Source organism: Eretmochelys imbricata, chromosome 16, assembly GCF_965152235.1.
Source record: "Eretmochelys imbricata isolate rEreImb1 chromosome 16, rEreImb1.hap1, whole genome shotgun sequence".
Lineage (NCBI taxonomy): Eukaryota > Metazoa > Chordata > Testudines > Cheloniidae > Eretmochelys > Eretmochelys imbricata.
This window is the reverse complement of record NC_135587.1, coordinates 19,682,982-19,700,552: the sequence shown is the minus strand read 5'-3', so window position 1 is coordinate 19,700,552 and position 17,571 is coordinate 19,682,982. Positions and strand designations below refer to the sequence as shown.

Genomic DNA, 17,571 nt, shown 5'->3' with positions numbered 1-17,571 from the left:
ACATACAAAGGGGGCTGAGCTAGCTGGCCTAAGAGAAGCCTTTACAGCAATCTATCAAATTCTGAAAGCTCAGGTCTGGCTGTCTGGAGGACGCTCACAAAGCCGCTCGCATCTTTGTACTTATTATCTGTATTACAGTAACACCACAAGGCGCCAATGGAGATCATGGCCCCGGTATCTCAGGTGCTGTACCTATACCTAGTGAGAGACAGGCATTGACCTGAAGAGATCTCAGTCTAAAGAGACGAGGCAGACAAAGGGTGGGAGAGAAAGATGAGAAAGAGAAAGGAGCAGTGACTCGTGCAAGGCAAGCCAGCAGCATAGTCCAGAGCAGAACCTAGATATCCTGATGTCCAGCACCATGCCCTATCCACTAGAGAGTCCGTGGTCCCTCTCAGTACCTGACTCTAGTCAGTGCTGCTTGGGTTTCATAATCATTGCAATCCAAGCCGACACAAAAAGGAAAGAAAAACCCTTCTCCCAGATTCCTCCTGCGGGGGAACGGAACAGTTCACGTGTTCCAAGCGTCAGAATGTCATAATTTAATAAAACACAACAATAGGGGTACTAAAGCAAGAGAAAACCCCTTCCCTTTGAAATACTACCCAGTAACAAAAACCATCTGCTCGTTAGCTGGACAGGCAGCCTAAACAGACCAAATCCCTGTTTAGAGGAACTGCTAACAGCTCAAGTGGGATTGTGATTACAAATTGGATGAGACTATCCAACCCTCTGGAAAAAGTAAGAAAAAAAAAAAAGTCATCCACTATTTATTTTACATCTCGGAACATGTATGTCTATCTATATACACACACCCACACACACACCCCTCTATAAATTTTTATATATAAAAGTCTGTCTATACATACACAGCACCGTACGGCTCCATTTAGAGGCCGCACCTTTTATTAAGCATAATTGTGCCTCTCTATGTCCTTAAAACAACGTGTACAAAACCCAGAGAATGTGTAATTAATTATATTACCTTTGGATCCCATGGGAAAATCATACTAATCCGGTGCAGCCTATAAATAAGACATTCTATTTAGAGACAGATTCTGCCTCCCTTACTAACCGCACGCAGAGATCAGGAAGGAAAATTTCCCCCTGATTCACATCTGGCCAGACCTATGCTGGTGATGTTTATTTTTCCACCTTTTTCTGAAGCATCAGAGACTGGCCAGAGCTGGAGGTGGGACTCCAGCTAGGTGGCCCAGTGCTCTGAGATGGTACAGAAAATCCTCTTTCTAGGTGCCTGGCTGACGTGTGTTGCTCACATGCTCAGCATCATGCTGATGGACGGATTTGGGATCAAGAAAGAATTCCCCCCTTAGTTCAGATGGGCTGGGACTGTGGGGCCTTTCACCTTCATCTGCAGCGTGGGGTGTGAATTGCCTGCTGGGGTCATCTGGGCATGTCTCACTTAATTCCTCAGGGCTTGGTGGCACCTCGATCTCTCCTGTTCTCTGCCTGTGACATACAGTTCAGTCTCCTGAGGACTGAATTGCATTGGTCTAACTAAAGTCTTTGGGCTCAATAAAGGGGTAACTGGGTGACATTTAGTGGCTGTGTTATACAGGAGGCCAGACTAGAGGATCTAATGGTCCCTTCTGGCCTTAAATTCTCTAAAACTACGAAACAAGTCCTGTTTGAAAATTAAAACACTACTCGGTGGCACTACTTGGTAGATCCATTTATTCATGCTGACAAGTAATTTCTACCATGATTAGTCCCACCAAAATCAATGGGGTTATTTGTGGAGCAAGGTTCTACTCAGTGTGAGCAAGGGTATTGCTTCCAGACCAGTACAAGTGATGGTGGCCAGATATAGCCCCTAAACTATAAGCTCCTTGGGGCAGGGATGTCTTCCTCTGGGTCTTGTACACAGCACCAAGGGCACTGTCAATGGATATAAGTATATATAAGCTGTGTGTATGACTGACATAGTTGTACACACGGTGAAGTAGCTGAATAATAGAGAAGCCTATTAATGAAGGTGGAGCAGAAATGCAACACAGGTGCAGTTAGTCTCTTGCGCCGATTTCACTATACAAATATACAGCTCACACCGGATATCTGGCAATTGGTGTCTTGTTTTTACCATTCACAAAGGAAGTAACAGTGATCACACGTTGGCAGGCAATCCTGAATGTCCATGAGAAGCTTCATCTGGGGAGTGAGGGACCTGGCCCATGATTGTAAGGGGGACAAAAGACTGGTGAGGGAGAATGTAACATATCCTGTGGTATTTCCCTGAACATTAAGGCAGACAGGGACAGGAAAAGAATGTTAAGAAGGGAACGATGGTGTTTTAAAGACCACACAGTGGATAAAATGGGAATTGTTGACCTAAAACAGGGCGCTCAGGGAGGTAGAATGTTGGGCAGTGTGCGGGACAAGTTGCTACTCCAGAGACCAGTGAATGAGTCTGGAGAGGGAAAGTAAAGACACTGCAAGGGAGACTGGGGGGAAGGAAAGAGTTGTAAAAATAAATAAAATAAAAGTGAGGTTCTGAGGTTACTAATGCAAATACTTCCCTTTCGTTTTCACATTGACTGTATTTTACCTAGAAACCACATTAAACATTCAAACGCTGGATGAAAAGCAGAGAAAATCCTATTTTTGAAGGAGCTAAGATTGAAATGTTGAAAAATATCCCCCCTTCCCTCCCCATTCCATGACATGGCTCTGAGAAAGCCCTGCTTTCTGCCACCTAAATGTCCTTGTTCTTAACCTCTTTAAAGATACCACTATGCTGCTACTCAAAGTGCCTGCCTAGGTTATTCTGCAGCCACATAAAAGGAAACATTGACTTTTCGCCTAGGTGGCCAACAGCTCAAATCCTCAGTATTTAAAAATAACAAGCACTTGGCAAGTGCTCGGAGATCAGGCTCCAAAGTGTCTTCACCTGCTGCCTGCAGAGAGGGCTGGGGGCACGGACTTGGTTTTAATGCTCTCTCTAAGATGCTGGAAATCTCTGCTGAGGAGTTTTCCCTCTTCTTGCTCCTCTCGAGGAAAACGACATGAGAGAACACAGGTATCAGGGCACTATTTCCTAGACTAGGGGCCAAAGGTAGAAGTGTTGTCCTGTGAAGGATCCTGCAGGGTTGTCACTCTGCCTTGGAGATGCCAGTCTGAAAAGAGGGACTGCTGGGTCTGACAAGGATTGGGAGGGGAGGTCAGGAGATGTTCAGATTACCCTCGACAGCCCCCACATGGTTACGCCAAGCCAGGAGCAGGGTCTGGCACCTTCTGATTCCTTCTCCCTCGGAAATGCTGAATTCAGGGTCTGCAGCATTCGGAACAGTCTGCAGACTGAGGCGAGCAGGGACAGTGATACGAGCAGTTCACCTGAGGTCCCAAAGCGTTATACTCACATCAGCGACTTCGAGCCTTACAGCCCACCCTGGGGACTAGGGCAGAATAATCCTTGTTTTACAGGTGGGAGACTCAGAGGAGAGGCTAACGGCTACAATTTTCAAAAATGGCCACAGATTTGGGGAGCTCAATTTGAGAATAATAATAATAATAATAATAATACCAAAAAAAAAAAAGATGTTTCAAACTGGGCACCCAAAAATGTAAGCCTCCAGAATGAAAATCTGGGCCTTAGGGACTTGCTCACTCAGCAAGATGGGAGCTGAATTAGGAATAGAACCCAGAAGTCCGGGCTGCCACGGTGCGTGTGTGAGGGATGGAGCCTGGTACAGCTAACAGGGGCACACTCTGATAGGAGACAATGCATATGCTCTAAAAAGGCGTCAGCCATGGCCTGATGGGGGACATTAGTTTGCCTACACCGGGACCTGCACTTAAACTGGTATTCTGCAAGAATTCCACACCACAGCAAAGGCCATTGCATTTTGCTTTTGCTTTTGAGTAGGTTACCGGGATCCATAAGGAAAAGGCCTCCCAAATAGTGCAGCGAGTTAGTTATCAGCGAGGCCTCGTTGCCTTGACATGGCGGTGGTGATTCTTTAAAAGCAGTTTAGGGCTCTGCTTAAAATTCCTCAGAGGGGGCCACTGCTGGAGGGATCATGCCCTTGGAGACAACAGCAAGTGTCAGCAAGGCCAAGATTCTGCCCAGCGCATGCTACAGGCTAGAGAGAGACGACATAGGCCTGTCACAGACTGATAATCCATCCAACGTGCTTTAATTATACCTCCGATTTCTGTTCCGGGAACAGCTATGGCATTTACTGGCCTCATTTTAATCACTGTAGCATGAGAAGCAGCTAAGGTTACAGCAGCCCGGCCTACCTCCAAAAAGCAAGCTGGGCTTAGAGTCTTTGGAAGCCTTCCTCGTTCATGGCAAGTGATTCCCAAGCCTTGCAGTAAACGGTAAGGGCAAAGCATCAGCGTATGATAGCATTAAAGGACAGTCAGGCACCTGATCCTGCTGGCGAAAGAGGAACTTGGAAGCATCTTCCAGAAAACGATCACTCAGAACCTTCCCTTCAAATGCCAAATAAGAGCTACTGAGGATAAGGCCGATCACAGTTACAAGCTTTCCCTTTCAGTGCCCAGGAGGCCATCCGAGGAGAGACTTAGATTGCAGAAGCCCTAGGCACAGGGTTGTCAGCTGATAGGCATGGAAGGGCAGTGACACAAGGGGATAGCAGTGGAGAGACAGAATTCCTCCTTTCCATGCTGCTGAGTTATAGGAGTCGGTAGAGAGACCTTAATGCTGGCCTCTAATTGCCAAGGAGGTGATCAGCAGGAGGTGATCAGCTACCTACAGATGGGACAGAGCGCTGCTCCAAGAACACCCGGCATGAAGGTGCTCTAGTGGCTCTGGGTGCAGACCTCGAGAGAAGCCCCATGATGAGCTTATCCCCACGCTGCTCAGTGTCACGGGAGGGTTTTGCAATATGCGCTGCGTGAAACCGAGACCGTTTAAAACAGGGCGCCGTGTGAAATGACAGAACTGCTCAGCGTCACGATTAGCAGCTACCCACAATCACTAAAGAGCCGCCCTTGGGTGCGATCGCTCTCCAAGCAGGTGTTTTAAGGGCGACCGTTTAAACCACAACTCTCAGAGCTTGTGTGCAATGGACAGGTCTGAGCATTTTCATGGGCAGGTCTCTTCTCGGTCACTGCAGCATTAGAGCCCTTCTGCTCGGGAGAGGCGACTGGAGCATGGGAGTCCGGTGACTCAGGTCAATGCAGTGTTTTGTTATAGCTAGTATTCCCCTCCCCCATCCCACTGTCTCCTGCCACCCAGCGGGCTCAGCGGGAACCTGCAATATCTCCCCTGCAGCCAGCGTTCAGCTCCAACAATGGTCTGGGCCAGCTCACCAGAGACAAGCCACACCTGCTCCAATTCCCCTCTCAAACCCTGGGAAACCTAGGACAGCTTCTCCCCAACGTGCCCCCTGCCAGTTGAGGCCTGAGGTCTTTACACAGCCCACACAGAGCCCTGCTCTGCCCTGGATGTTGCTCGTGTGCCCACATTCAGCCTGAGCCGCTCACAGTTGCTGCTGGGTGGATTGTTTGGGCTCTGGTGCTGGTGGGCCACACATGGAGCGAATTCCCTTATTCTCCTCCCCTGCTGTCCACTTGGAGAGCGATGCTGAGGTCCTGCTCCTACTGTTCCAGGTTTACATAGGATTGGGCAGTTCCCGGAGATTACAGAGCCTCACAGACCTGGGCAAGGATTGCAGGCACGCAACTGTAGCCCGGCGGGAAGGATCTGGTTACAGGCAGGGAGGTTGTAGGAGAGGGTTAGTTCATACAAGGCCTTGTTTTCGCCAGCCCAATCTGGCACAGCCCTGGGAGAAAGTCCCTGGAATCACAGCTGATTCCATCCTCCCAGATGAATTCCATGTGGCAGTGCTGAGAGCAGATGCATCGAGGTGTGGGGGCTTCAACACAAGGACCCAACACACTGGGCTAACGGGAATCAGCTTGTATTTTATGCTGAATCTATTAGGTACTGAATTTGTCTGCCTTTCCATCACAACAGCTCTCCAGGGGGAAAGCAGACTCTCCTCTCTACCCACCCTGTAGCCTCCTCACTGCTTAGCCACTGATCTCATACATCTGCTAAACCTGCTACAAATGTCACATAATTGACAGAAGCCGCTTGACAATAACAGGACATTTCAACAAGCCTCCCGCCTCTATTGAGATGCGGCACACATCCTTGTTCACCGTAATGTGTGCTGAATTATGCAGGAACCAGCTTTCAATTTGCTACAGGAGGCTAGGGGAGAGACAGTGCCAGATGAAGCCATTTATTTTAGCTCCCTCTCTGGGGTTTGTTTTCAAGTTGGTGCAACTCTGGCGACAACTCCCCCTGAAGTATTTTTAATCCTGATCGCCCACACAGTCGAATAGTATCAGAGGCACCATCATTAACTGAGGCACAGATCTCCAGCTCCTCCCTGCAGGGAAGCCCCGACTGCTTGATGGGGATGGGGATGCTCTGCTGTTTATTTTGAACAGGAACGGAAGCCTGGCATCCAACACCTAGGAGGGTACATCTGAGCCCAGTGTTTGGTGCATCACTGAGCTATCCGATACAAGTCAGAGGCGCACACAGCAGTTCATAGGCTGGTAGCTTCATCTGTGATTTTCTGAGGTGCCACCAGACAGGATATTCCCTCCTCCCAGTCCTATGCTCAGCTCTTGTTGTTTTGTAGCGTTGCTGCGTGCTGTGAAAGAGCTGCCGTACCCCACCCCAAAAGTGGCTGCATTTTCATGATTCTCATAGATATCCAGTAAAGCGTATCAGAGTCACTGGGAAAAATGCTACAGAATGATAAGATATTACAACATATTATCGCTGTCCCATTGCAGTGCTGGTGCCAAGAGCTCAGGTGCTGCCGAATGTCACGCAACATCATAGGTGTGCCTGGGGCTTCACGCACAAATAAAACGGGCACAGTTCCTTGTCCAGAAGAGCTAAGCACAATAAACTACGAGGGCAACTCAAAGTTTAGAGCGGAGAGACGGCATCTTTCTGAGTGCTCTGGACACATTAGCATGGCTCGGAGTAAACCAAAATAACTGACTTAGAACATGCTCCCCACGCTTCTTACAATTAAAAGCAGAGGTGCCTCTCGGCAAAGAGCTGAGTAGAGATTTTTGCCATCATCCAGCACCACCTCTTGAAGGAAGAGGCCTTAGGAATGGAAAAGGATCTGGGAGAAATAGTGCAATTAAATCTGGGGTAAAAAATCTACATCATCAGCGTGGATTTCCGGTTACAGAAGACAATGAGGAAGCTGTTGGGGAGAACATGTGCAGTGACAAAAGACTTTTAGTGGAAGCTCATATACATTCTGCAAACATCTCCCTTACTATGCATGGCTCTGCCCTACAACACCTGAAGAAATGATCAGCTAGTTTGTAGCAGTATACAGACATGTTGCAAGTTGATTAGAAGACGGTATCTGCCGATCTATTCGATCTGAGCGTAGTGGGCCTCAAACCACTAGTGGTGCAGAAGTTATTCATTTTAATGTGGAGAGCTGGTGGTTCTCTACGACATTCAGCTGTGCCAGGATCGGGGGCAGGCAAAGCTCAGTGAGTGTAAAGTTTTCCAAACCTACCCCACTTAGTTTGGGTCTGCCCCACTAGCATGCGGTCATGAATCTTCTTCTTTTTTTGACAGTTTAAACTTTGACTCTCTTCCCCAAGAGGAGAAATTAATTAAAAAACAAAAAACTAAACATGTTTCCCCAGCTAAAGGGCAGCCTGTGTTCTCTATTAGGAAACAGAAGAACATTGCTAGACTGGCTCAAGTAGATGGTTTATATACAATATATGCATAGATTATAAGAAAAAAATATAGTAATCTCTGCCCTTCCCCCCCCCCCCAACTATTAGCTGCTTTCTGAGCGTTCACCCTCCACCCTATCTTATCCCGCAGTTTTTTATTCTCTGAAGTGCCCAGTGTCACTTGAGTCAGAATCAAACTTTCAAATCCTTAACAAGATTAAGCAAAATGATTAACACCACATAGTGCATAAACATAACTCTCAGTGTTGCCAGCTCTCATGATTGCACCACAAGCCTCACAATACTTGATGTGGTTCTTAATGCTCCAGATGCTGGAGTCATGGCAGAACACGAAAAGCTCAGCTTTCCTTTAAAACAGCACCCTAGTTTGTAGCCCTGATAATTACAGAGAAAAGTTGGAAACATGTGACCCAAGTTTACTTTAAAGGCTTAAAAAAATACACCCCCCACCCCATTTATTAGTTTACTTTAAAAAAATCATACAATTTTGGGGGCCTGATGCATGACTTTTGAATGTTTGGCAGTGGAAGGAACATAACTACAATGCATTATAGCAAAGATCTCTAAATGCTAATAATCAGAAATCTTCCTATGAGCTTTACTGCATAGAAATGTAAGAAACCTATACTTTCCACCCCACCACCAGCAAGACTGTGAAGAGTTAGGACCATTTGAACTTTATAAGGCCCTTATCCCCTCCCCCAAGGAAAAACTCATTCAGGCCAGGTACTTCCATTTTTGTTTTTATATATCAAGCCATTCTATAGGGCTGCCCTTTTCACAAGTGAAGCTGCAAACTCAATATGCATGACTGATATCGGCTCAAACAACATAGGCAAAAAAGTAAAATGACAACAACTGTTTCTCCCCTCCCTCCAACCAGTTGTTTCTACTTAAGAGACTTCCCAGTCCTCCAGCACCCCAGTGTTCCCCTGGTTAAAACCAAGGGAAGGGTTTTGGGATGGAGTCACTAGCCACACCCACTGAGCCTGATGCATTATAAATTTGCTCAAACTGCATGGTGACCTCCCCTAATATGGCAGCTATTCTCAGAGGAGCAGGAGTTCATAGACTATAAGGCCTGAGTTGTTATAGCTGAGAACAACCACCTAAATGAGAAAAACAAATGCTCTTTATAAATCAGGGCTCTTTAATGGGAGTGGTGGGACCATGTGTGGGTTATTTATGGGGCATCTGCTGTTCAAAAAGGGTCCCACTAGAGTCCACACCTTTCGAAGGGGCTGAACCACAACTCTGGATCCAAACACCTCAGAACACTGAGTGGGTTTAAAGTCCAAGCCCTCATCCATATATATACAGTATATATAAATTTTACAGTGGATCCAAACAATCCTCAAATTTGTGGTGTTTAAAAACATACAGCAATATTTTTGCACTTTAGTGATAAAGGGTGTGTTTATAGGGTTCCTTTCATTGCAGGCTTTTCAAGGCAAGGCTTTTACTCCATTGTTTATATAGCATGCAGTAGAACAAGCTGTGTTCCCACAATACAGATCATTTCTATGTATGCTCCTAACCGCACTTCATCACTAGCCCCTGAGCACCTCACAGACATGCAATGGTTTTTTCATCACTACACCTCTAGGAGGAAGGGAAGTGTTATTCCCATTTTATAGATGGGGAAACTGAGGCACAGGGCAATCAAACATCTTATCCAAGGTCACACAGATAGGTGTGGCAGAGCTGGGACTAGAACACAGCTCTCCTGCGGTCCCAGTGCCCAAGGCCCCCCTTTCCCCTTAACCATGCTTGTCTGTATAGTCATGCAGTGACAGCATTCAAGGCCTTACCACCGATTCACTCCATTGCATTCCCACAAATGGGATGGCATTAGCGCACAGGGGAAAGGGGCAGGCGTCCTTACCGAGCTAGGAGTCAAGCCCATATTTGCCTCAATGTACGTCTCTGTCTTTGGCTCCACTGCGAGTTCAGCTTCCAGGATCTTCTCCACGGGCATGTCCTCATTGGCGCTACTTGTTGACTCCACCTCGTTCTCATTTCGGTCCTTCCCTCGCTGCCTCTCCTCCTGCACAGCTGCAGACACAAACAGGGAAGAAGGGAGGCACCGTAAGTCTGTGGTTCGCAGCTCTGGGATGGGGAGTTAAAATATTGAGATTTGGGGAGCTGTGAGGATCGCTAGGCTTCAGAATCGAAAGGAACATTGACCTATGGTAGCACAAGCATCTGCTGGCATGTAGGAAGCCTGGGTTCGCTTTGACTTAACCCTTTCACTGGCATGGCCAGCGGGGACTCCGACCTCTGGAACCCAACTGAGGAACAAAGCAAGCATTAGTTCTGAGAGGAGTTGCAGTACAGTTCTCGTGGCCCAAGAACAGAGCTGGACTGGGCATGTGCATCTCTGCAGACGAGTTTGGGAGTAGAACCTAAAGAGATTTCTCCAGATCCCGCCCCCCAAATTTGTCCTTGACCAAAGTTTGGGCAGCTGCAAAGAACCCCTCTCTTGGAAAGAAATGCTAAAAGGTTAAGGAACTTGCAGTAAAGAGCTAAGGAGGGGGCTGGACACAGGTGATGCAGCTGAAGGGAATGGATCAGTGCTGGGATAGGGAGAGGAAAGGGGGCGGCTGGGTGGCAGGATGGGGCAATCCTGAAGAAAAGAAAGAAGATAATAATTGTAAAGTGTGAGTCCAGATAGCCCAACCATTTCTGGAGGCTGTTCAGGCTGAATTTCCAAAGAGGTCACGCAGGGTTTTTCAGCTACTTGATTTCCACTGCCTTTGATGGCCGCCACCAGGCCATTATTACCTAGAGGCGTCAGCTGAGATTAGGGCCCAGTCATGCTAGACGCTGTACGTGCACTAAGTAAGAGACAACTCCTGCCCCATACTGCTGAGCATCTAAATAGACAAGACAGGCACACAAAGGAAGCGTTATTCCCATTTTACTGCCGGGGCACTGAGTCAGGGAGAGAGAAAGTGACTTGCCTAAGGCTACACAGGAAGTCAGTGGTAGAACTAGGAACTGAGCCCTAGCCTCCTGAATCCCAGCACTTGTGCCTTCACCTCAAGACAGTCCTTCTCCTCACTTGTGTCTTTGAAGACTGGCCACCTCGACACTGAGAGGGAGTTTCTTTCTGCACCTGAGTCCCTTCCGTGTTGTCCAGGGCTTTGATGTCATGTGTTAAGACAAGCAAAACACGCAGCCTAAGAAACCCTCCCACCCATCCAGCTTGGTCCAGTCTCGCCTGAATTCCATCCCCATCTTGCCACGTGTCTGCTCTGCTTTGAACATCCTTGTCCCTCTAGAACCTGGCATTAGAAGCGACAATGAGTCACCAATATTTTAAAAAGCATAGAAGGGCAAAAAAAAACCCATTCACTCCCTTGTGACATTTGGAGGGGGAAAGAAACCAAGCGAGAACTGGAGATTAAAAGATAGCTGATCGGAACCTTACAGTGCACTATCCAGCCCTGAGTCACACACAAACACTGAGGAAAGGGAATGCCTCCCGAGTTGTCCACACCACATCCAGGGAACGCAACAGATCTGGAAAGCAAACCCTTTAATTATATGGGAAAAGCCACTGCAAAAGCCCTTGTTTTCCAGGCCTCCCTACCTGGCTGTCATCCCAAGACGCCAGCAGGAAAGTGCCCGAGCAGCCACCAGACCTCCCACAGATCAAGAAAGAAAGGCCTTTTGCAAGGGGATTCCTAGGGAATGCAGAGCGTGCCAACCCTTCCTCCCCTCTGAGGCAGTAACACTGCCAGCCACGTGGCACTGTCTACCAGTATGTGGAGACGGGGGGCATAACTGCAATACGCATTCCCAGTTTGCTGCCCGGAGGTATCGGCACAGTCCTATAGTCTCTGTCTCCAGAGAGCTGGCTTCCCCACGCCTCTCTTGGACCATAACATGTTCATTTGCCAAGACAACATAAGATGCCACATACTTTACTGAAAGATGCTTCTTCCCTTGAGAGAGGTATGGCCTAGTCGTCTAAATTCAGGTCTGGGAGACAGGATCCTCCTATGTTCTGGTTCTTACTCTGACACTGATTCCCTCTGGGACCAAGGGCTTATCACTTAACCTTTTTACCTCAGTTCCCCAAATCTATGCCATGAGGATAATCTTACCTATCTCACAAGGATGACAGGCCTGTGACTTAGCTAAAGTCTGAAAAAGTGCTCTGAAGAAGAAAAATACTGTGTAAGTGGGTTATTATTGATTATTATCATTCACGCTAGTCCCCATTTAAATGTAGCACACACCGTTTTAATGGCAATAACCTAGGAAAGCAGCACATTATGGAGCTAATTGCATTAGCTGATCTTTCCAAATACAAAATCAAGCTTTAGAAATGGAAAAGAGCCAACAGACATCTCATTCATCCACTCCCTAGTACAGAATTGTTTCCTGCAGTACATTCTAGCCCAGTGCTTCTCAAGCTATTTGATGTGGGGGACTGGCATTTTTTTTTCCAGTGTACGCACAGACCGGCAGCTGATGGCTCGCGGACAACCACTTTGAGTAGCACTGATCTAGCCCATTCTAGTCCAGAATGACTCCAGCCATGGAGTGTCCATTGCTTGCCATGAGGAACAACTGCATCATTTCACCCAGCTCTTTGCTCAATATTGAAAGAAGCTCAGTAATGCAGAGAAAACACTATTAGCAGCTATCCTAATCCATTATCTCTTTGCTGGATGAAGCTGATTATGTGACACTAATGGGAAGTAACAGGACACAGAGATTGTTCCATTGAAATCGGCACAGTACGTAACACAATAAAGCTTTTAAATCAGATTATCAGGTAAACTGGCTCCATGCCACGTGGCAACATAAAACAGCAAAAAATATGGGAAATTCAAACACATGCTAAAAGATTACACAACAGAATATGGCAATCGTGTTAGTCTTAAACTCATCCTCTATATCTAGATCATGCAAATGCTTTTCAATTTTATCGTTAGCCTCCAGTCTTAAACTGTAGTGTAGTGTTGTCACTCTGCTGTTAAACAGCAATCACATTCCACCCCAGAGGTGGATGCACCTCTGTGGAGGGCAAAGTGATTCTTGTACATAGATATATATGTAACTACATATCTCTATAGTGTCTAAAGTGCTTTGGGATCCTTTGAGATAAAAGGTGCTATGTAAAAAATAAGTACTTAGTTTTGCAAACTGATCTAAAGTGTTGTACTGTGTTTGCTACATCTCTAAAGGCACAATGCAACATCTGCTAAGTGGGGAGTCAGAACCTGATATTCGGCTGTTCTAAAGCAGCATAGATCCAATTGATCTTACATTAGCCTAGGATCTGGCCCTGGTCTGACTTGAATTTTTCTATTTACTTTTATAGGCTGACATTAGACCCTGAATCTCCCTGTTACTGGGGGACGGAGGTGCCTCTCTCGCTCTCAACTGTCATAAGCCTAGAACTTTATTGCTCATAATGTCAACCTTTCATTCAATCTCACAGATGCGGCCCCCTTCACTGGAACTCCTTTGGGCATGTTACAGGAGATAAATTGGCTACAAATGACGCTGAGCAAGCCAAAAACCCAATTTAAAAACTTACAACAGAGGCAGCCCTGAGCAAATGGGATTTTAACAATGACTTAAGCTACAAAGATCTAATATACAATAGCAGCGAGTTCCGAAGAAAGAGTGCAGACAACAAGTCCTTGCTCTGAAAGTAACAATTACCAAGGGAACAGGCTAAATTCTCCCTCATCAGGAGTTTTTACATTGACTGGAAGTCATTCTAAAATAAACATACTAGTTCAACCACAGGTTATTGGGCCCAATGAAAGAGTCACTGGGTGACTTTCTATGACCTCAAGAGGTCTGACTGGGTGATCACAGTGGTTCCTTCTGACCTTAGATTTATGAATCCTGACCCAAAGGAAACCCACTGAAATGCCCTCAGGTATGAGAAGCTGTATGCGGGTATGGAGAGAGCAGATCTTACAGAACATGATGGGACAGGGAGACACCTGAATAGGCTTTGCTAGTGAAGAAAGTGAATCTGGCTGATGATATAAATGATAGACAACAGATGGAACAGACACAGAGAAGCCAGAGAGAGGGAGAGATTATATAAGTATTGTTGTTATTAGGGATCACTGCTGAAAAGCACTACACCAAAAAGTTTGTTCCACAGGCAGTCTGTGCTTATGGCTGGTGGAAAGCCGACTCTCAATTCTGCTCAACCCAAGTCTAAACCCTTGAGGCAGGCTTGCTCTGGCCCAGCAGAACCTGGTTAGCAGAAGCAGGTAACACGTTGTCATCAAATGCCCCCGGTCCAAAATGAAAACAGAAACCATGCATTAAATTCCCAGTGAGGAAACTTGCTTATTTGCCGGTTCAGAGCTTCCAGGGTCACAAGGTGTGACGGGGTAGCATAATCTGTTTTGTGGTCTGTTTTAAAGAGAGGGAGTTCCCCGATATCAGAATATGGTTTTCCCCCACCTCTTCTGACATGGGTACCTCCTCCTCTCTCCTTTCCAACCACAGCTTCTCACACACACACACACACAAACACACACCCCATCGCTTGTAAGCTCTTCCTTCCATCCGCTCCTCTTACCAACCACGTGAAAACTAAAGGTCTGACAACAATGAAAAGCGATAGCTACGATTTTCCATCATCACCGAATTCTACCTCCCTCCGCAGCGAGAATGAAACGCATCACGCATGTGGGTGCAAATCTGGACGAAGTCACAAAGGAAAACTAGCACAACAGTCTCATTCCAGTCTTTAGTGGATTCTTGCCCATATCAGAAAGTTCTGCCCAATGAACAGTCTCTACTCAAGAGAAGCCCAGGGCTAGAATAACATGCATCTGGATTCACTTCCAACACTTTGTTTTTTAACCATTACATTGTCTATGCTACTAGGCAATTGAGTAACAAGTCTTGTGGGTAAATGTTTGGATTTATAGGAGATTTCTCTTCTTCCTGTCACCATGAATTCTGATGGGCCACAGAATGCAGAACCGTGATGCCACAGGTTTGAGACATGCTGAACCTGCGGGGGGAAGAGGCGGTAACATACAAGAATGGGGGGGGGGGGGGGAATTAGATCATTTAACAAGGAGGTCATGGGCCTGAAACCAGGAAAGTGAAAACTTATCTTAGACATTCAGGAAAACATTCTGATTGTGGGGGCACTTCAGGAAGGGGGTACCTCACTAAGGGAGATCACTCAGGAGACTAGACAGAGCACTAGTGCGGAGGGAGGCCAGATCATACAGAACTAGGCCAGAGCAGCAGGTGAGCTCTTTAGAAAGGGAGATTTGAGGCCACCTTCATTGGTACACTCAAGTGATGCAAAACAGCTGTCAACTTGGTTTCATCAGCCACTAAAGCCAAGTTTGCAGATGGATCCTGTCAGCGGGGCAGTGCAAAGCAGATGGAACGTATCAGTGAATTTACCCCCCCTGTTTTCATGCAAGCGTCCCCCAGGGACACACCGCATGCTGAAGCGATGGGATATGCAAACACAAAGTGGGGGTTGGAGCCTGAATGGTTTCCAAAGATGACTGTGAAAGCAGCGATTGCTCTGGAAAGGTTTGGGATTGCGTGTCCACGCTGGATTTCACATCTCATGCACATTTGCACCCCTGAGGGGCGGACAGAATGAAGCAGAAGCCATGCCATCCTAAACATGAGGCAAGGTTTTCCACGTAATCAGATTGACACATGGCCTGGGTTCTCCCCTCCAGGTGCACGTTCGCTCCCATCGCTGGGGCACTCCAAAAAATGAAACAATCAAATCACAGCACATGTACCTCCCTCCCAGTTCAATGCACCACCTGCAGCTGTTAGTTTTACAACATCACACTTCCGGATGAGGGATCTCTGTAGCAGAAGCTGCTCCTGTGCCCCAGACTGGGAAGCCAACTTTCTTGTAAGGCCTCAAAGCATCAGCACTTCACGGAGACAGTGGCGGCAGCCACAGCAGTGGGTTGAAGCTCAAATTGGACAGCCCCTTAACAACCATTCCAGCCCCATCCCTGTGGCCACAAAAGCACTCTAGCAGAATCCGTGGAACACTCCTGCAGAGAGGAGCTGTGCGTGTCACAGAACAATGCTCCCTGCAAGCGCCTGCCTTGTATGACAGCATGCAGTCATTGCAGGGGGCAGGGCATAGTTGGTGGTGGGATCTGCTGCCACGCAGCTCTGCCCATGCTCTCCCCGACATAGCTGGCTTCAGGGCTGCAGCAGTTGCTGCAGTCATTCCTTGCCCTGCAAGTGAGTGAGGCAATTCCTCTCGCTTTCCTCCATCCTGCAACACTGCCTGGCCTCTCAGGCTCTGTGCTGGGCTCAGGGCATGCTCCTGAGGAGCAGTCCCGCAGCTCTGGAACCTTGCAGTGCCCCACCATGGGCGAAAGGCAGATGTGCGCTGAGCTATGAAGCAGCGACCGGACCGCTCTGCTGCACACGGAATAATTAGCTCATCCTCCCAAGCTGTGTTATCAACTGGAGAGCTATTCCCTATTGATTCAGCACTGGATGTTAAAGCCCCACGTGGCCTGTCTGAGCACGTGTTAGCAAGTGATATCCCCGAGCCCTGAGTATGGAAATCAGTTAAGCACGCTCATTAGAAATGCCACAGGGTCCATTTTTTTTAGGTCAGCATTGCCAACAAAAACAAACAAACAGAACCAATCAAAGGAGACTTGTATGCAGTGTGAAGGAAACGGAACTGATTAAACATGGGCATTAGTGCCCCAGTGACCCAAAGGACGCTCTTCATACCATCACTGTTCTGAACGTCCAGAGGAGAGACCAGGCAATGGGCTGCTATTTGCAGACAGACAAGGGGTATTGCTGTTTTCCTCTCACGGATGCATTTTTAACTAGTGTTGAGAACATGCTTGGGGTGTCTGCTGCATATAGGTCACAGCAGGGAGATGACAGAGCAGCAAGTACTCGGCAGCTCCTTGAGTGGTGTTCTGTGTGGAGCAGAGCCTAAGCCCCTCCGACCTTTTGTGTATGAACGTAGTGCAGATGCAAGGTGCCGGCCCATCTGGTGACTGGGCTTGGTGGGCGGAGTCTACCAGAACGAAAGGCCGCCCCCTCAATTGCGGGAGGGGCCACAGAAACCAGATATCAGCATAAAGAATGACCAAACGGCAACGGAAGGCAGGGTCAAAGGAAGGAACCAGAAGGCAACACCGAGCAAAAAAACCCCAGACAACGGCTGCTGTTGCAAGGAGGCCAAGGACTCAGTGGATGCTTCCCAGAGGATCCCTGCTTGGACGCAGGCATGGACAAGAGACTGGAATGCCAGGGGCTGGATCAACACTCCTGTCAGCCAAAGTCCTCAGTTTATCCACCCTAATGGGCAGTGCAGACTTCCCAATATCGTCTCAGTCCGGACCTCTGCGGATGGGAGATGAGCTCTGCCTCCATGGCCCATTCATACTGTAGCTTCTCAGCTGAGACTGCCAACGGCTAAGCTACTAGCAGCCAGGATATTTGTGATGCGTAGGCTCTACGCTGAGGCCCACAAATGCGTCTCACGCAGGCTGCCAACAGCCGCCGGACAGAGGACGACTTTTAGACCCTGCCACAGATATCTGCGCTTTTTGTAGGTTTGGTGCTTGTTTTTTAAGACAAAAATGATCATCACTGACAATAAAGAGGATTCGGCATCTCTAGATGTGCCCTGGCGAAGACAAATTACAGCTATAAAATGATGACTAGTTACACAAGCGTGCAGTGTTGCTGCAGCCAGGTGGGTCCCAGGATATTAGAGAGACCAAGTGCGTGAGGTAATATGCCTATGCTTCAGAAGTTCAAGGAGAAGGTGAGAGGTAGAGAGAGGGAGAAACAGAA

General features: G+C 47.5%; 1 protein-coding gene across 1 annotated transcript in view; it reads right to left on the bottom strand.

Moving 5' to 3' along the window:
• The window catches only part of RXRA (retinoid X receptor alpha), a 69,667-nt gene that overhangs the window by 17,134 nt on the left and 34,962 nt on the right, over nucleotides 1-17,571 (bottom strand). Inside the window, exon 4 of the mRNA XM_077835868.1 lies at nucleotides 9,632-9,801. Within this exon, the coding sequence (XP_077691994.1) occupies nucleotides 9,632-9,801 (170 nt within the window). The remainder of the gene's footprint in view (nucleotides 1-9,631; nucleotides 9,802-17,571) is intronic.